Source organism: Symphodus melops (genome assembly GCF_947650265.1).
Source record: "Symphodus melops genome assembly, chromosome: 16".
Classification (NCBI taxonomy): Eukaryota; Metazoa; Chordata; class Actinopteri; order Labriformes; family Labridae; genus Symphodus; species Symphodus melops.
The window spans coordinates 17,121,234-17,141,827 of record NC_136706.1 but is presented as its reverse complement, the minus strand read 5'-3'; the positions used below and the strand labels follow the sequence as shown (position 1 = coordinate 17,141,827).

The following is a 20,594-nucleotide window of genomic DNA, read 5'->3' as shown; positions in this document are numbered from 1 at the left end:
TACACAGTTTACATGATTTGAACCTGTTATTCAGTGAATAAAACAAGTGTTACTTCCGGAAACATCCTTTCCCTCCTGAGCAAAAGTTCTTCAGGGGCAGGAACAAAGTAGTTTCACTCCATTGGCTGAACTCTGCTGACATGCAAATATGGTGTGAAAGAAGGTTCAGCCTCCAGCTTACACCCTGCACATAAACTCCAGTGAGAGAGTGGAGACAGCTCAGACCTGCAACCCTTTCCTTGCTTCAGAAAACAATTTAATTAGATATGAAGAGCATCATGAAGAGCACTTACTAATTGGAAGGACTTGACGTTCAGTTCAAAGGCTTTTTTTCACATTAAATCTACATCTTGCTCGTAGATTATTCTGATTTTGCTGTTGCAATCTAGCAAAAACTACAGACGCCGTAAAATCTTCAGTCTGAAAATGAGCTTTACGAGGTAAGTCACTGTGCTTAAACTGTTTTAACTGTATTTCTACCTGTGCTGTTGGTTTAACAAAACACCTCCCTCAAAATGGCAAAACAGTATATATTCATGTCTTATAGTAGCAATAACTGCATGCTTGAATGTTGCTATTGTATTCTTTGGCATGCATTTAACGCCACTATTTCTCCTTTCGCAGAGTTCTCAGTGTCCTTGGGAGTCACCCCCAGCCAGCAATGATACCTGTTGACCTCGCCCTGTGCTCGAGTCAGCGTCAACCGCTGTATGAACTGCTGTCCAATGTGTCTCTGAAACTGCCACAGCAAAACTGTCAGAGTCTGCAGAGGACTATCAGCCGCCGCTCCCCTTCTCATCGTTACTCCTCGCTGCCCTCGTCTCCTGTGTCCTGTGGGCCTCGGAGCTGTTTCCGCAAAGACAGCAGCGGTCAGACCAAGAAGCGTGTAGTGTTTGCAGATGCTAAAGGATTGTCCCTCACCGCTGTGCGCATGTTTATCCCTGACTCCTCTATCCCTACTCCTACTCTGGTGATGAAACCTGTCCCGGTCAGATTTTATGGTCAACAGTCGTCCATAAACAAACTGCAGCTGCAGTCCATCTCAAACAAAGTGCAGCAGCAGTCCATTTTGAACAAACTGCAGCAGCAGTCCATCTCAAACAAACTACAGCAGCAGTCCATCTCAAACAAACTGCAGCCACAGCGCCACAAGTTGAGGCTGGGTTTCCCTCAGCCAGTTCTAGACATTTCTCTGGCACGTCTGCGAGAGATGCGCGTACAGTTGGAAAGCTGCAACATTTCAGAAAAAACCTTAAATGGCAGAGTGCGTGTCTCTCATGTCAGTACTGAAAAGGCTGTGCATGTACGGGTGACCTTTGACTCTTGGAGGAGCCATCATGATGTCCCCTGCACGTTCCTGCAGCAGCAGCGATTTGGCGGTTCGGAGGTGGATGTGTTTGCCTTTGAGTTAAACTTACCAAAGAACATAGATCCAGAGGAAAGAATCGAGTTCTGTGTGTCACTTAAAACTGGAGCTGGAGCAACAACACACTGGGATGACAACAATGGACAGAACTACACAATTAATGTGGAAAAGGACAATACTAACCTGGCTACCGCCAACTTCTTTTACCCTACGCTTTCAAAGTATCAACCAGCATCTTGGTCCTCACGTGTCCCGCAGTTTGCAAAAACATGCTGATCCCTGGTACTTTCAGAGTAACTTATCAAGCAGGGTCAAAGCGGACTAGACTATGTTCAGTTTGGAAGTGTATGTCCAAATGTTGTGAACAGAGCCATTTGAATATGTGAATACTATGAAACCATTAATCAATCATTTTATAAAGATAGAGCTTTTTTTTTTTCCTAAAGCATGAAATGTATGAACTTTAGAAATGTGGGTGAAACATTTCACCCACCTGAGCACAACTATCCTGCTAAAATGTGAATTAATATACTGCAATAAAGACCTGATTAAACATTTTAATTGAAAAACAAACATACCTTTTCATTATTTATTTGTTTCACTCTGTAGAAGTTAAATCATTAATAATGTGCAAATGTACAAACGCAGGTCAGCTTTTTTGAAAGTAAAACGTGTGACACAAAATCCCAGATTAAGATACAGAGGGCCTTGCAGGGAAAGTGTAAAAGGAGCCATGTGTTATTGAGAGGGAACACATGCATCAGCACACAAAGAGACCTTTTTATCCAAAGAACCTTTTGAACTGTAGCCTGTAACCTATTTTCTCCAAGCACAGAGAAAACATGAAACAATGATCTATACTTATGATGTACTTTCAGACATTAATAGCTCAGACTCAGATTTCCGGTGTCTTTTCACCAGGTATGTCATACATACCAGACAGATCAAGTCAACAAACACATGATTTGCATATAGACACTCCGGAATAACACGTTGGGAGTTGTTACACCTTGTTCTGAACATGATCAGTTTGGCAAAATAGAGTGTAACCATGGCAGCATCAAGGCTGGCATGTGCTTTGGAGAACACATAGGCATGTGCTTACAGGCAAGGGTGGAGTCAAGGTTGGATACTGTCGGACAAGATGTTAAAATCACTGTCTGCCTCCCATTTCCCACACCTTGTGAGTCACGTTTCAGTTACACTTGTTCTTTCTTTTTTTCATGCTTGTCTCCTCCCTGGAACACTGCCCAATTCAAATTGCGAACTAGTGGCATCAACTTTAGCATTCAATGTGAGCCGATGGCACATGTGGCAAGTCTACATGGCTTTTAGCCAAAAGGTCCCACGTGTTTATGACTCTCAACAATGTTTGACTTCTGTTAAAAAGTATTCGATTCCTCTTCCTCTTAGCAGCACCTGAATGTTGAGCAATACAGAACCTTGGAACAAGACACGAAACCACAACTACAAGAAGCTGTTTACACCTGAGAGTAGGCCTACAAACTATACAAACTATACAAGGCCTATACAAACTCCTTCCAATCTAAATTCCATATGTGCAATATTTAAAACTGTTTTGTTTGAACAATTTAGTTTTCGTCATGAGAAACTTCAACCCAAACTTTAACGAACGCTTTAACAATAGTAATGCGGCCTACATTTGAATGTTTAACTTTGTGAGATGATAAAGGGACAATCAAATTACGCTTGAATTGTTTGGTACATTTTATTCAGGACAACTACATGGCAGCATTCCAACAATCATAACAAACAGAAACGTTACAATAGCAGTTCAAGAGGCCCATTGTCAGCTAATCGTCAGGGTGTATACCACAGTGGTGTAATGTACATCACTGGAATCAAGGAAGGAAAATTCATATCAAGGCCATCTTTCCCACTTTCCTTGATCCCTGGTTACTTTTTTACTGTCCTATGTAATTTAAATACCCCCAAAAGTGAATGACTATGAGAGATCATAAAAGACTCAAAGGGAAAGAGTAACTCAAATTTCATTTTATTTTTTTTAATTTGATGCAGCAGCTGTGATATATAAAGTGTGTCTCTATTACATAATGGTTAGCAGGATACGAATAGGTACAAAATTTGGAAATTTCAGTCCAGTTCATCCCTATATAACTCCACCCTCGTAACACAACAAATGTATTTCGAAAATAGATTTTGTGTGAATTCTGTGAGTGAGTGTGTTTGGAATGAGCCTAACAGAGTTTTGTGGTTAACTTCAGAAACTGTCCTTTGTAATAATAAGTTGAGCTGAGGTAACATGCTTTAACAATTGCAAAAGCAAGCAGATTATGAATCATTTTTGTAACTGCATTTAGACATGATGTCATCCTGCTAACAGGGATGACAGATCAGACAAGACTAACGTGGGTTAAAGCAAGACACTGAAGAAAACTAAAACCTTTTGCAATGTTGTGTGGAACACTGAAAGACCTGGGGCAAAAAAAAAAAAAATGCAATGACTTTTTAAAAAAAATTTAGCTCATCTAGTCAGTGTTTGTGTGTGGAACAGCAAAATGCTTTTTTTTTTTTTTTTTTTTTAGCAGGCAACATAGAGAATATTTAATTTTATTTCCTTTTTATTCTTCCAGCAGCAGTCACAGGTGGTGAGTGACCAGCTGCCAACTACCAACAGACCGGAGCTCAGTGTGAGTGCTGATGCTTGGTATGTTTAAACAATAGCCTGAAGACAGAGCCAATGCACCAAAGCCACAGCTGCAATTACCAGTACACAGAGATTCTGGGAGCTAACAGTAATGGCTAGATGAAAACAAATACATTAGGCTGAAGTGACCAGATTAATTTTATTCTGGTGCCAAATAATCTCAAAGTAACAAAGATCTATCCTCCAACTATAGGGCCTTGATCATTTTGTATAAGTATGAGAGAGGGCCTTTTTCAAACCAACCCCTACACACTCCCCCTCCGTGATGTCACACTCGCAAATGAATGAAGTCCCCTCCATCCAGGTGTAGGGTAGAAATACAGCCACAGGCTTTGGGACAAACTTCGCTCTCTCAGGTGGAAACAGGAAGTGTGTGTTACCATGGTTACTCAGCGGCATCCTGGGGGAAAGGCTTATTATTAATGTATGTAATACATTCTGTAAAAGTCTTTATGTAGATTATTTTTCTCTTGTAAATTTATATTAGCGTAGACTTATAGCAAAACGATCAGATGGAGCCCACATTCTTTATTGTAATTTATAATTTAATGTTTAGTGAATTTATTATAATATCAAAGAACAGGTTGTCTTAAATGAAAGCACAGACAAGGAGACTGTAAATGAACATCACAGCTGCAAGACGTTTATTTTTTTGTTGTAGCCGAAATTAAGTTTTACAAAGAAATCAAAAGTAGAACAATGATAAATAAATAACAGTGAGAAGTTGTCTGCAACACAATATAATTTTCTTTAGTTTTTGTGGACGCGCAAACGGAGGGGTAGTGGGTAGGGCTAGGATGTAGTGGACGGTTTGAAAAAGACCCATAGAGTAAGACATACTGGAAGTGTAAAACTGTGTTGTACTGAAGCCATGAAAAATGTGTTGTCTTTTCTGAAAGATTTCGTTTTCTGAAAATAGTCTCACTTACTTCCTGTTATCAGTGAAAGCATTTGGTGAAAACATTTTGCAAGATTGTCTTTGTTGTTATAATCCTCTGACCACATGAGACTAACAAACAAGCTGTTTTTTTTAAATTGATGGAAGTTTTCCACTATTCTTTGAGGTTGTTTTTAATTTCTACAAACACCTACATTAACAGTCAAACAGCATTTTTTTAGAGAACATGTTTTTACCATATTATATTGTACTTTTAATGTTTTTTCTCCAGTTCCTCTCACACAGATCAACACTATTATATTTATGTTTCAATCTGTACATTAAGAAACATGTATGACTATGCTTACAAATATATATATATATATATATATATATATATATATATATATATATATATATATATATATATATTTTTTTTTTTTTTTTTTTTTTTTTTTTTTTTTTCCCCACCTGTTCATTAAAGGTCCAATATTTAAGATATCTACTGAATTATGACTTTACTTTCTCATCAGACACTAAAAAAACATGCTGAAATGCTGACTTCTACATCAAGAACACAGCAGCCAGTATGCTCTTCTCAAAGTTTCGATTTAGGAATGCTTGGTTTTTTGTTTTGACCAGAGACGGTAGGCGGGTTTAAGGCACCCTCACACAGCTGTTCAAGTCGTTTTTGTCCCTCGGTTTGCAAGGCACAACAACAACAACAACACAATCAGGTGTTACAGAAATAAAAACTGGCAAATGAACTGATTCAGATATAACTGATTCTACCCAACCTGATAAGGCTCTGCATTTTTGTAATAACCTCCAGAAACATGGTCCCAGAAAGGATCGAGTGCAGAAAGGTTTCAAGGCCGATACAGAGCTAGTTAAACAAAGAGGCTTCTGTGTCAGCAACATGGCAACTTGTGTGCACGTTGACTAATGAGTAGTGGGTGATGGGAGAATTTGGTCTACAGCCCCCATTTTAAACACTAGGTGTCACAATTACAAGTCACTCCTTTAAACATAAATAAACAGAGAAAACTTCAGGCTCAGGAAATTCACCAAAAGATTTCTTTTGTTTTGGTCTTGCTGACCTCTCATGGTTTCAACACTATTTGAATTATGGCATGCTTTGTGTTTTTATGAATTGTGTGATTATCGTATGACAAGCAACATATACTGTGGTTGTAAACATGCAGGATAAATATCCAAGTGAATTCTCAGATAACAGCAATGACATAAATCCAAGTGTATTTATATTTGGTGGAATATTTCTGTCTATTAAATAAAATGTAATATTTCTGCCTATTAAATAAAATGACACCTGAAATAACATTTAACAACCTGCAATGTTAATATGTGTTTTGTGTTACAATGTATATCACTTTCTTGTCTTTAAATGTATAATCATCTTAGCACATGTTTTACAGTTCAAAGCATAGTTCCATACTGTAGACCAAGATAGAACAGGTATTGTGGTGCCCTCTTGTGAATTTGAGTGAGTTACCTTTGTATAATAAGTCATCAGTGAAGAGCGAGTGAAAATTGTGTTTATTATTACAATTTTGAAACAAACATGAATACTGTTACACATTGAGGTAATAATGGAATGTAAGCCAATGAGTCGTCAACAAATTGACACTGTGTGTTCAATTATTTTTAACCAAATATCTTTACAACCAATTAAATGGTTTGTTTTTTGTTTTTGTTTACTGACATTGGTCACTGGGCAGATGTTCATGCTCTGGGATCCAAGGACTTTTGGCGAAACACTCGGCAGCCTTTCTGTCACACTCGCAGATGAACATCTCACATTCATCATTCTTGTCTGAAGAAGATAATAAAAGAGGTCTCTGTGACAACAATTCCTGGGAACTAGCAGCATCAATAGTATTATAACATAAGAAGTCTTATCAAATTGTAAATGTAATTAAATGGACCCTCGATGACATTAATCTACGACAGTACTCACAGTGTAGGAATGCTTGCATTTTATCAGCAGCTTACTAAGTACTTACTGCCACAGGTGACCTTCTTGTTTGCCTCGTCACAGCTGTAGTGGTACAACTCGGTGTAAGGATTGTCAAGGATGGGCCAGCACTCGGAGTGCTGCATGGCAGCATTGTAACACAGATCATGCACCTCACAGCACCTATGGGTCAAAACAAGACAACATATAAATAAATGTTTTTTTTTTATCCCTTCAATTTAGCAAGCTTATGAACTGAATTATGACCTATCCAGATCATCCACAGGTGTGCCAGAGCCTCCCTTCCCACAGAAGCAGCCATAGTCAGCGTAGTCTAGTACAGGCCAGCTGTCAGGCATCACACACAGGATCATGTTTCTGAACTGGTTGAGTGCTTTGTAGTCTAAGGACTGGGCTGAAGTAAGAGAAAGACACAATGAGTAAGCGCCACACGTGCAGATGCAGAATAGTCCTGGTCAAGCCACAGTACTGTATACTCACAAAGAGTGAGGCTTAAAGCCACGAGAAGAAGAGTCTGGAGGGTTTTCATCGTGTCAGTTGGAAGGCCGGTCGCAGAGTAGCACTCCCTCTGATATCCTATTCTTTTTATATATCAAGTCAGAGACCTTGGGACTTCCCTCAACAGCTGATTATACCGCTAAAGGTCACAAGACTCATAATGTACAAACTTTGAGATTATTGCAGGGACCTGCATATGTAAAACCAGGGAGTGATTCCCACACTTTGGGAACATCTGAGAGCTCTGTGAACCCTGTGCCCTGTTGTTAACATGTTTGATTTTCCCCTGTAGAGTTACTCAACCCTGGAGATAAGGATCCAAGCTAGGTCTGTAACACAACGATTAAAAAAAGATTGATTTTAAAACAGCTATGATTTCAATTCCTTTTTTCTTTGACTTGTGTTCTATGTTTTGATGTGGAAAATTCTTCACTGATCTGCACAGAGCCTCATCTTCTAACATCAGCAGCTGAAGTCTTTTTCCCTTTTGAGGAAGATTGGAATACCTTACCAGAAATTTGAGGCTATTATATGCCTACATTTCTGAATGCAATGTTCAACAATCTCATGGCTGTTTTTTTTCTGCATGTTTTTACTAAAGTATGGATGTATTCATATTTTTTGGGTTTTGGTTATTGATAGGATCACCTGGTATTATTTGAATGTGATTGAATGCAAAATGGCCTCTTCAAATGCAACCAACAGCTTGATTTGATACATTTAGTTGATTAAATGGTAATGTGGACTTTTCAGATGGAGGAGTGCCTACTGGGCCTACAGTTTGCACTGGTCATGACTTGAACCTTGGTTGTAGCACTCCACCCGTTCTAAATCTGTGCTGATCTTGTCTTCTTGTTAAAACGCCCTTGTCTTGGTCATGACTTGTTTTGATGGTGTGGACAACAAAACTAACTGTAAAGCTTGTTTGTCCACATTGTAGCATTTGGGTACACTCAACGATCCACTATGAAAATGCAAATAGTAACCTGCAAGTAAGCTTTTTTTCTGTTCAACAAAGACATGGTTATAAGAACTAAGGAAGACTGAGTCTGCTCTAAATCACATTTATTTCATGAAGTGTATCACCACGACATGTGACGTTTGATACCACATTTCAACAAATAAACGCTTCAAAGGAAAATACCCCAACATTTGTAAAGAGGCAGACAAATCCCGGATCTAAATGGTGGCGATTTTACAAAACATGTAGGGAGCACAGTTCTCACACGTTAAACATCAGCATGAAGGTGAATGTCTTAGATTTACCTTCACATCTGGAAATTCAGTACAGTTGTTTTGTTATTTTCTCTCAGACATGACTGTTACTATATGATTGTATGTCGTTTCATGGAATCATTCATATGGGTCAAACATTACCTGGATTCAACGTACCCGTAAATTTTGTGAAATACATGACAAATTTAATAACGATGCTTTGAAAATTATCTCGTGTAGTGCGGTTAAAAAGGTGTGAATTATTTTTCGCTGAAAATACTCAGAATGTTTTTCTTCTCATCAGGGTACTTGAAGATAAATTGTTAAAAATGTTATTTCCAAGGAGCTTCATGTATATATTGAGTGCCCCATGTACTGAGGCTGTAGTCCTTAATGCATTAGTCTGACCTCGGCCTTTTCCTCCCAACATTTCCTGTTTCTTTTCAGCTGTCCTTAACAATAAAAGCAAAAATGGCCCCAAAATACTACTTTTTTTTTTTTTTTTAACGGTTAAAGGATTTGTTATAAACCCTGACGTTTATGATGCTTGATCTTAAAATTGATTGGTACAGACTAAACGGGTTTTGATGTCACTGCAGGAAGCACTAAGGTGAGTCCATGTGAAGTAGCGAGCCCTTGCCTTACAGACTCCTGTGTCGGAGAATGATGCTGATAAACACAAACATATACGATACCTAAAGTCATTTATTTTCTGTTGACCTGCAGAGTTGAAGGTTGATTTAAAAAAAAACCCACACATGTTCATTTTTAAAAGAATTTTAATACAAATGTTTCTCCAAACAAAAAAAGCCTACTTAGACATTAGAATGTTAGAATGATCAACAACATTTGAAATGATACTGCACTTCATTTGAAATACAAATATTCAAGCATAAATACATCCTTACTATAATATTATGACCAAACAGAAGAAGTTGTCTTTTCAGTGAGGAGACTGTCATCCTCTACTGGCCTGTAACTCACAACAAAAAATAGATTAGAATAACTTCTTAATTCTTCTAAATCTTAAATGACACTTTGATGTAAATAGCTGCTACATGTCCCAGCTTTAACTGAAACTAATACAACCCGTCAGACTTCATGAAATGCACACACAGACAGAAACTAATAAAGAAATAAAGTCTACAGCAGAACAGCTCTGACGCGTGATCCCATGATGGTCCTTTCAGGTTTTAAGTCTTCAAACTTTTTTTCCATACTAAATCCTTGGACACTTTCTCTCTGCTTTGCATCTGTTTTTCATCAATCAATCTAGAAAATCTCCAGCACTGCAATCAAGACTAACAACATCGTATGTCTCCCCCACTGACGCCGAACTGACCCAACCATCTATGACTATATTTTTGAAACGCAGGGACTCAAATGGAAAAAGGAAGATTGTGTTTCTGAAATACGATGTCAGTGTAAAGACCACGTGACCTGCTTGGACGATTAAAAGGGTGAGATTTACTCATTGTCGTGATTTGAGCGTACATACATTGTATGCATATTCTTCGAAATAAATGTGATCATTGTCATGCACAACCTATAAAATTATTATTTAGTAAAAGGCAAATTTATTGAAAAGGGAAACAAGGTTGTGTTTTTGATCTTAACATAGGCTTTTGTTAAATCAAAGAATGTGCGACATGTTAAAAATAAATACAGCAGAAATCGAGCGTATTCGGTAAATGTCCCTCTGAGTCATGACTGTCTACAGCGACTGAGAAGTGTGAGTCCTGCCAGCTGTACTGTTGTCAGCGCTCTGTTTGCAGCATGTTTACATGGATGGATAGAAGCTGTTTCAGTCAAGGACTACAGAAAAATGGACGCTTATTTGGATGTGACTAAAGTGTTTAGATCACAGCCGCTCCCTGTCAATTCATGTGCAATGTGAAGCTACGAGTTAACCAAAGTGTGCTAACATTAGCCTGCCAACACGACAGTGCAGGCCACAGGTGACTGCAGCACGAGTAAAGAACATTTTTATCTGCCGCTTGCGCCTTAATTTCGCGTTCAAATTGATCACGCCTTTGTGTGCACGCGAGTGGAGATCTACTGGATCTAAAAAAAGAAGTCGCACATCCTTCCTTTAACCCACACCATCCACATGCTCGGACATGTTTCCCTCTCAAGTCTTGAATGGAATGGTCATGGTAGGAAAAACTGCATCATAAGGTGCATAATAAAGTGTGTTTGACACTAAAACGAATCACATCATCAAAGACTGCAGAATTCAAATAAACATCACTCAATACTTCACAAAGGATATACATGTTCTATTGTGCGCTCTGTGACTATAAATAAACATTTCTCAAGATAATCAGTGAAGAACTACTGCAGTGCAATTTTTTTTTTTTTTTTCTTTCTTTGACCTTCATATTTACCTTCATGATTGTACCGCTGCCATGTTGCCTTCATCATGGAAATTCATGATTGGACAACTTTCAGTCAATCCTCTTCACAACATGTCTGATTTCGTCTCAGACATAGATCACCGCCCTATTATAACAGCCTTTATCTCTAATAAGCAGTGTTGTTGTAAATGGCAATCAGCGAGTGAATAAAGGCAGGTTACAAAGGATTGGGTTAACTGAGTGGCATTTATCCTCCTAAAGGCGTGTATAGTAACTGGATATACACTGAGTGTACAAAATCTCAGAGCTTCTTAACAGTGTGACAACGTTTGGGATTCCCGTTATGATCACATCTGGCCTTCTCAAGTTTGGATAAAGATAGTCAGATTCCTGGACATGGTGTAGTAAAACAAACAAACAAACAAACAAACAAAAAACGCAATTTGAATGAGCTCTACAAGCAGATTTGATCCCCTCCAGGTCAAGGTGTGGATCCAGCAGGTCTAAGATTCACCTGCTCCGTCCATGTTCAGGAGGAAACGGGCCGAGCTCATGTGTTGTACACTCAGTGTACAGTTAACAAACTTGAACATACAGGTCTGTCCTCGCTCAGATGGGCTTGTATAATAACGTGGTCACATACTTCTTCTTGTAGCGATGCGTCGCACTGAGCACCATCACTCCGTCCTGTGAGAGAAAATGGGAACACACGGGACAATATGACTTACAGCAAACAGACAAGTGGGCCACTGGCAACAATGGTATCAGTCGAACCATGTGCAGTAAACATAATGTCAGCCTGAGAGATTAGAGGGAGGGCCATGCGCTAATCTCTACAAATGTGCTCCAGCTCCACCCGCGGATCCTCGACAACATAATGTTCCTCTACTTTATCCCCCTTTAGAAAAACATGTCAGCTGCAACGTCTGCAAGAACAACCGTTCAGCAGCTCTGAACGAAAACATGTATCACATCCAGTGTTTTAAAGCCACTTATTGAAGCAAATCTTTTATTTCCAGTATGATTTACGACCTGTTAAAAACTCCTCATAGGACTGACTTCAAATTATCTTCCAACAGACTTCAGCAGCAAACAAGGACTTCAGTTTTGTGTCCCCCGTGTCTTCTTTAAGAAACATTTGAGATTAGTATAAAGTGTTGAATGAAAACAATATGTCAGGCTTTAATAATTGTTCTTTAAGAGAACCGTTGACATACTTTGAACACATCACTTACAGCAGGGCTTTTATTTTGAAGCTACAGAAGGTGAGCCGTTATTGTGGATGTTAGCATCTCCTTTTTCTTTGTTCAGAAAATCACTGACTGTAAAATATGTAGATCCCCTGTGCTTTGAAGCTCCATTTATTTTGCTCTACTCTGATGTCCACGCCCACGGGTGTGACTTCAGGATTTTGATTAATAACACCAGATGAAGTGTAAAGTACCTCATGAAGAGCCCGCTCGGCCCTGAAAAGCTGCGTTCTTTAAACGCTCAGAAGCAAATAACTGAGTATATCTTCAGGTGCCGGGGCGTTGCGAGTGTTTGTGCATCATCCCCATGTGTCTACAGAGCAAGCTACACCTTTAAGCACTGACTCATGCTGCTCATAGTTTGACTCAGCTGTTCAATAACTAGAAGAATTAATCCATCTTTTTTTCCCCCTTGGAACACAAAGTTGTGTTCTGAAATTTCCAGATTTCGTCCAGATTTGATCAATAAATAGAGTTTGAATACGGAGTACATGCAGCTGTTCTGTGTGTAGAGCCTTAATCAACGTCTACTCGCAATTTTTTTTTGTTTTTGTTTTAAATGACATCTGTTTCCTGTTTAACTTTAAATCACAGCTATGAAGCCCACATGTATTTACCTTTGTACCATCACAGGGAGGGACACCCAGCAGAGTCAATAACTGGCCATCTGAGCGGTTACAAAACGGCATGGAAAATAATGCGTCTTGTTTACATGGAAATCCAAGTGTGTACTCTTCCCACAGGTTTTTTTTTTTTTATCTGACACTGCAGTTGCTATTAATATATCACACTGACTGTTTTTCCACAAACAATGTGTGGAAAGGAGGCAATCATCCTGACTTCAGCTCCCCTTTCGCCAGCTTGTTATCATTGTCTGTGCGACGCAGACGTAATATGCTCTGCGAGTCGTGTGAAAGTTTCCGAGCAGCTGCAGCGGCTCACAGTTTGTAATGAAAGTGCTAACAAAGCTGGACATTTCTCAAGAGTCACCAGCGAAAGTTTTCGCACATCTCGCCAGCCCACATGGCACTCCCACCGTTTCTTTGTGGCGTTATGCAGTCAGTGCGGGGGGGGGGGGCCTTACCTTAATGGAGAGAGCGTAGAGGTGGTTTAGCATGACGTGGTTGGGCTCAGGGAGTAATGCAGGGTCACACTGTGAAGGTGGAAAAGAAAGTCTTTGCATATAGTAATATGTATAATAATCTGAATGAATTGCGTCACAGCTACTTACAGAAATGCCGGTGTCTTTGTTGAGGATGACCTGCAGCAGGTGAGGTGGGAGTATGGGTGGAGACTTAAATTTCTCTTCTTGCTTAGGAACATAAGCGTCCTGATGATAAGGCCCAGGAGGGGAGCTGGAGAGGTCTGATGACAAGGAGGACAGGCAAGAACGTTCGACTGAGGCAAAACATCCCAAACAACATTTTCAAATATCTCCATAGACCTGTTTTAAAATCAACACCTAAAATCTCAACGATTCAACACGGTGTGACCTGGGGGTTTAAATACTAAGAGAACATCCTTCAGCGTGTTTCTGAGCATCTTACAATGACACTGCATTACAAATCAGATGGTTGGGAAATTGAGGGTTGTTGGTTCAATTCAGAGGTTGGACCAAAATATGGAAGTTGATCCAGTAGCTGGAGCAACAGCAGCAACACGCTGTCATCTCAGTGGTAATGGTAAATGGACTTGAGCTGGTGACTAATCTGTGAAAGGTACTCTATAAATAAACGTTACTTACTTACTTACTCACTTACTTACTCAACCGCATGTCACACCTACCCATTCACACGCTTTGTATATGTATATTGACGATCAGAATTAATCCCATTCAAACACCCTGACGCAGCCCAAGGACACATCAGACATGTTGCTCACAAGAGCTGGGGATCGAACCCTCGACCTTCCGTTTAAGAGACTCTACCAACTGAGCCACAGCTGCCCCATGTCCCAACTTAAACGTCTCGACAGGTCCTAGTGTGTGCGGGTGTGTGGTACAGGCCGACTGTGTGTGTGTGTGTGTGTGTGTGTGTGAGAAGCACGTCTCTCAATAAACACAGCGTCAACCAGAATTTCCCCTCGAGGATTAATAAAATATGTGAAGAAAAACAAACGAGTTACCTGACATGTCGGAGCACTTCTGAGAGTCGACCATGAGAGCATCGAACACCTCAAAGTCAGTGTTCCTCACCTGGATGATATTGTTTACCGTCCCCAACTGGTTTGTTACAACGGGCTGTGAGAAAACATACATTCGTTAACATAAAGGCAGAACATTTGAGAAACCAAACGATTCACTCATCGTACAAGGAAAAAGTAGTGTCCCATCAAGCAACGTACATGTGAACAACGATCACACCGAGAAAAAAATAAAATAATAATAATAAATAACATTAAAACATTTAGAGTCTTTTGTTACAAATGTCCCCATTAAATTGTGAAGTTAACTAAATGTGATGAGCATCTTAAAGCCTTTGGGAGTTAACAAACTAACACTTGAAATCTAAACATGCATATATGAACAAAAGTGGAGGAACTTCCTATTTGATCCCACCCAGTCTTGACATAATTCCCAGTTACATGGAGAGCTGACCACACAGCTTAGTGTCAGAGCCATATCTAACCTCGGCAGGGTCGTGGGTCCACTGGCCATCCACGTAGAACTTGTACTGGTGCTCCCCTTCAGGTAGATCCACGATCGCAACAAAGGTGTTCTGACTTTGAGAGATGACATGGGAGAGCATTCGGCACAAAGGTGAGTTAACGCAGTGCTTCTCTATGAGCCTTTGACCTCATCACCTAAATGCATGCCGAAAACCTCACTCACACACACTTGGGCTTTTAATAAAAACATAAAAGAACAGATGCATGTGAGTTGTATTTGTCTACAAATGGAACGGTAAAGTATTAGTATGAAGTAGCTAGACATCTCTATAACAAACAAACAGTGACACTGCACTGATAAAAAGCCACAACCACATAGTTCAGCATCCTCTAACCTTCTTGTTAGTGGAATCTTGTTGGCCCAGTTGTTGAAGGATCCAGAGAGGAAGACCTCTTTTCCATCTCCTGTCCAGCGAAATACTGTCGGCCGGTCTAAAGTTGGCCCTTTGTCATCAGCTTCCAAGTCTTGCTGCCATGCAAGGAACTCTTCTTTCTCTGAAGGAGCCTAAAATATCCATGCAACAACAACAATTATTTAACCCTTTGTGTGAAGATGAAGAGGCAGGAATGTGTAGGTAAATAATGACCTTGACATGAGACAGTAGAAGAACTGACCTTCATGTCTTCAGAATGAAACATATCTGCATCCTCTGGGCTGTCCATCAGGATCTTTGGCCTCTCTCCCTCTTTGTTTCCTCGGCTATCCCTCCTCTGGGCCTTCTCTCCTTGGCCCATGGCAGCCCTCTCACTGCTTGTATTCCCCATGGTGTTGTCTTCTTGTACACTAGTACAAGGTCAATGGAAGAAGGAGGCCAACCAGAAACTTAAAAAAAAAACACACTTCACAGTATCTGACATTTTACCAATAAGGTCATTAATCATTACTAGCTGCTACAGACAACAACAGTTCTTGTGAAAAGACCTCGTCACTCCGATAAGAGCAAAGTCTTAGCCCACGGCACAGACACTAACATTCCTCACTACAATGATTAACAATGAGTGCAGAAGAGGAGTAGGTTCACTAAGTGCAAACAGAAGGGGTTAGATCCATGATGAAAGGCATGAAAATACATTTACTCCACACATACTTCAGTATGTGTTTATGTACTATCCTAACATATGGAATTCAAACAGTACAGTCTATGTTAGACAGTGAACAAATGCAACTTCAGTCAGGGTCAATTCATTCAGCAAGAAGTATCGTTTCCAGAAATAGCCAGAGGGGGACGTATTATGAAGTGCAAAGCTGCCAACAACTTTATATAAACTTTATTTACGCTGTCACATAAGCTGACATTACCTGTCAAAGAAAGTGACCCTCCATCCCAGGCTAACGTTACGTTAGCTCACCTTAAAACTTGACGTTTGCGATAATAAGCTTTATTTCAGACTCTTTTGAGGTTGTATCTTGATTCAAGTAAGTGGATGGAAACTAATTTAATATATGACTTTAATTGCAGCCATTTGTACCTGAGTACTATAAAATAAGACTACATTTTTACCAAAGCTACAGCGTAAGGTAGCAGCTAGCATCACTGTGTCGTATAGCCGATTGGAGGTCTTGTTAACTAAACAAATGACTGCAACATTTAAGAACTACAACTCAAGCAGTAAACATACAGACTAAAACAGACTTCTGTAGCAGTCTTACTGTTACCTGGGGATATTTTACAGTCACAGCTGTCCGTGTTGTCGGCTCAGGAACCCCATGTAATGAACAGAAAACAAAACATATCGTCATGCAAAACAAACCCGCCCCCGGTTCGCGCACGCGCAGTAGATGTGGTGAGATCTCAACAGAACGTCACTTCAAAGCACCTGAATAAACCACGATAAATTTCTCACTTTATCGCCACATAATCATTAATAAGCGTGTTGACTTGTAGTATTATGAAAATTTGTATTATATATGAGGTCCTCTGTTATGGGAGATGTAATGTTACTTATTTAACACTAGATGGAAGCGTGAGTCAAGAACAGTGAGATATAGATTACTGTAGGTATAGACTGGAGGACAACAACATGAAGCTGTACAAGCCTACTTGTGAGATTAAATTGTGATTAAGTTAGATGCATTCTTGTTTCAGTAAAATGTGTTGAATTCGAATTCATATAGTTTACTTTTCAAAGCTGTTAACATAAGTTGTCTTTGTATTCTATAGACCAATTTAGTAGCCTACAAAGACTGACATAGCCTAATTTGTATCCAGCTAAATAGCCCAGGCTCATATAGTTTAGGCCTGGGCCCATATATTTGGCATAGGGCAATGAAATAATTGTGGAAACACATAGGCCTTACAGTAACCTAGGCCTTGGCCCTTGATTATCATATATTAGCCTATTCAAATTCAGATTGTCAATTTACACAATTTAAGTTTCTTGACAGTACTGTTCATTTGTGTTATGTTTTATTTAAGGCAGACATTCTTTTATATGCATAAACCAACGTGGCATGAAACCATTTCCGATTAATATGAAGTGTAAAGTAAAGTGCACCTTCAAAAAACATACTGCATCATGGGTCGAGTTGGTAACAAGGAAGTTTTTGTCCTTTTGTTCCAAAAGTCATGTCAACAGTTGATAGAAGCTGATAGAAAAAAAAGCACAATAGATCTTGTAGTTGTCAGTGTGTAATTTTATTTTGTAGTTGTTGCTCTATTTTTTTTTTTTTCCAGATTTTTGGCTCTTCCCAATCTCTCGCTTTCTTCATCTCCCACTTCTCAGCCCAGCCAGCCGCAGATGCTGCTCACAATGCACATGGTTCTATTCAACTCTGTGTTAAAAAAAAGTTGTTTCTTACTGTTTCCAAATGTTATCAAGTGCTTGCTCATGGTTTATGTTGTGTCTCTGTCATTTTTGTTCAGAGATTTCTTTACCTGTTTATATCTCAAAATGAAATAACTGATTGATTGATTTGCGCAGAACTTCTAGTAAGTCTGCTCATCAAAGGGTCATATGCAGTGCAATGCATTTAACAACCTGCCTATTTCAGGTCATCTTCAAGGCTACAATGTGTTTACCTCAAGTGTTGTAATGCCTCAATTATAAAGCTCTATATGTGAAATGATGCAGCAAATCACAACTCATCATGATAATCAGTTCATTGCGATAAGTGCCAGACCTCATAGAGCTGTTGTCTTAACTGTTGTTCCAAGCAGCACTGCTCATGGTCCAATGGCCAGTTTATAATCTTAATATCAATCGTAAGAAAGGTGCAGGTAATTATAAGCATTATCCCCTACTATCTTCCAATCTAGTTGTACGTGTTCATCAGATAAATGACCCAAAATTCAGAATATCAGAGCTCTGCAAGAGACACACCCAATGGAGTCAGCAATAATGAATGTCATTAGTACAACTGTGCTGGACTAGTTTGAGATATATCGTCTTTGTCAATGTATATATTACTTAACATTTTCAATTTCTTACTCATTCAAAACAGGCAGAGCATTTAGGTACTTTGAAAGGTATTTGTTTTATTTATTTTTTGTTACACAGCTTTTATCAGCTGCTCTGATAGTTTTGGTAACTTGTATTTCCAGAGTCTTTAGGTTTTTCATATTGAGGGATACAGTTCAGCACCTTGCAACTGCAAGCAATTTACTGTTAGCAGACCTATGATCACCTGCACCACATGCTGAAGAAAATCTTTTCATCTGTGTTGTGTCCCTTTGCAACCATTTCTTAACTCGAGCAATTATTTCAACTCAAACTTGCACACAGATTTAATGGAGCTAATGATGTGACCTCCTAACAGCACTCAAAAGCCTCCAGACACAGAGGGGCAGCGGCTGCTGGAGGTTTTGGAACATAACGAGGAGCTACATTAAAAAAGTGTCCAGCAGAGATGAAGGTTAGATTTTACTGGACCATTTAAACCAGAAGGATCTAAAGTTAATAGGGATCTATTAGCAGGAATGACACAGCAGACACAGCCCCACATTATAAGCATTGTCACAGTTGATTGCTGTACACAGATTCTGCCACACACTGGGTGTTCAATTACAGAGATTTAATTTATCCCTTCACAGCCTTTATGCCTTGTAATAACAATCTAACATTGTTGGTATCTCTTCTGATGACATCTTTTAAAAAGGAAAACTTGAATTTTAATGTGTGATGCAACAATTTACACATGTATGTTTTCATGCAGATAAGAGAAAGCCAATCATTTCAAAAGAGCACCACTATATTTCATCAAATTCAAGTTTTAAAAAACAGAAACCAGACCATGACGACTGTCCAAGAACCAGACGCCTGTAATGGCTCACATCAGCTTAGGAGACTGAGTGGGCTCCAGTGAAGGAGTAAGCCTGGCGGGTGGAGGTGGGATGTGATGTTTGTGCCTGTACTTGTGGGTGGATTTAAAAATGGATTCGGTATACAGAGTTGGATGGTATGACAGGTTGGTTGTCCTCATGAACTGAAGATCTAATGGCAATGAAAGAACAAAGAGTGAGAGGGGGCTGGGTAATCCCTGATTATGGATCTTTCTAAGACATTAAACTCTCCCTTTCTTTTGTTTCATCGACTAAACTACTATACTCTCTTTCCTCCCATTCATGTCTATCTATACCCGTGTAGATTTATTCTAATATGAAACTTTGACCACTCTTAAGGGGGAAAAAAGCTGTAGCTAAATTCTAAACACATCTCTTACAGTCTTGTCAAAACTCCTGTGTTGGCTTACAGACCTCATGATGAACTCCAGGATGTGAGTGATGTGCTAACACTTTATCTTGGCTCCATTCTGACACCACCACCCAAGAGCAATAACCACTCTGCCACTGTTGTTTACCAATTCCTCTTCCTGCTGAGTGAAGCCATCACAGACACTGCATCACACCTCAGCCAGCAGCTGGCCTTGATATACTCTCTGTAGAACATGCCAGATAACCTTTACTCTGAGCTCCTCTGGATTACACAGGGGGGATGATGACTCAGACTCACACTTGTTGCCTTGGCACTCTAATATGATCACATCTGTGCATGCAACACACTCAAACACACCTGTATGTGTGCACTTCTTTCTCTGTTAAAGAAAACAGTGTAAAGCTGTGTTAGTGATAAAATGGTGACATCATGGAAAAGGACTACGTTTCATCAGGGCATAAGGGATACATTCTGCTTCTTCCTGTGTTTTTTTATGTTTTATAAAGACCATGAACATGAATGTAAGTCGTTCTACATTGCAACACAACCTGTATCCCCAAGCCCATTGTTTTCTAATGAAGACGCAAACATTATCGCAAGAAACTTAGAACATTTGTATTAATTTTATAAAGGCCCAGTTCTGTAGTACAAAAACAGACAGTCATTTTGCACTCTGTTTGTGGCAGATTAATTCTCATCAATTGCCCAAATGAATGTTCAGCTTCTTGTTTATGTGTGTATAAATGCTTTAAACTGACCTGACTAGAATCTTAGTAATAACATGTCATCCGTTGAAACATTATCTGGGGTTAATCAAAGTGTTAATTGCATGTAACATAAAAATTACTGTCTCAGACTTTTGCTTATTGATAAAATGTGATAAGATTTATTCATTGTCATTTTTTATTATCATGTTTTTTTGGGTTTTTTTTTTCCACTTCAGCTTTAAAGAGCCTTCAAGTACATCTTGAACACAAAGCCATCTATTATGCAGCTCTAAAGGTGCATTTTAGCTGGGTTTTTATC

At 39.3% G+C, this 20,594-nt stretch overlaps 3 protein-coding genes across 4 annotated transcripts; 1 reads left to right on the top strand and 2 right to left on the bottom strand.

Annotated features, from left to right (window-relative positions):
* The first annotated feature begins 214 nt into the window (after positions 1-214).
* ppp1r3c2a (protein phosphatase 1 regulatory subunit 3C2, duplicate a) lies at positions 215-1,918 on the top strand. Its single transcript, XM_079364982.1, has 2 exons — positions 215-440; positions 625-1,918. Exons 1-2 carry the CDS (start codon positions 427-429, stop codon positions 1,640-1,642), a joined length of 1,032 nt encoding a protein of 343 aa, XP_079221108.1. The 5' UTR covers positions 215-426; the 3' UTR covers positions 1,643-1,918.
* Positions 1,919-6,613: 4,695 nt separating this feature from the next.
* LOC306837218 (phospholipase A2-like) lies at positions 6,614-7,502 on the bottom strand. The gene is made up of 4 exons (XM_079364780.1): positions 7,409-7,502; positions 7,175-7,322; positions 6,957-7,090; positions 6,614-6,766 (listed from the first exon to the last, which is right to left on the bottom strand). The coding sequence occupies exons 1-4, from the start codon at positions 7,455-7,457 to the stop codon at positions 6,648-6,650; spliced, it is 450 nt and encodes a 149-aa protein (XP_079220906.1). The 5' UTR covers positions 7,458-7,502; the 3' UTR covers positions 6,614-6,647.
* Positions 7,503-9,402: 1,900 nt separating this feature from the next.
* On the bottom strand, positions 9,403-16,692 carry prkab1a (protein kinase, AMP-activated, beta 1 non-catalytic subunit, a). 2 transcript variants are annotated; one of them, XM_079365319.1, is made up of 8 exons: positions 16,573-16,692; positions 15,531-15,738; positions 15,251-15,420; positions 14,876-14,969; positions 14,373-14,487; positions 13,480-13,613; positions 13,333-13,401; positions 9,403-11,685 (listed from the first exon to the last, which is right to left on the bottom strand). In XM_079365319.1, the coding sequence occupies exons 2-8, from the start codon at positions 15,678-15,680 to the stop codon at positions 11,608-11,610; spliced, it is 810 nt and encodes a 269-aa protein (XP_079221445.1). In that variant the 5' UTR covers positions 15,681-15,738; positions 16,573-16,692; the 3' UTR covers positions 9,403-11,607. The 2 variants fall into 2 exon arrangements, with proteins under 2 accessions (XP_079221445.1, XP_079221446.1); XM_079365320.1 differs by lacking the exon at positions 16,573-16,692 and adding an exon at positions 16,216-16,561.
* Between the last annotated feature and the right edge of the window lie 3,902 nt (positions 16,693-20,594).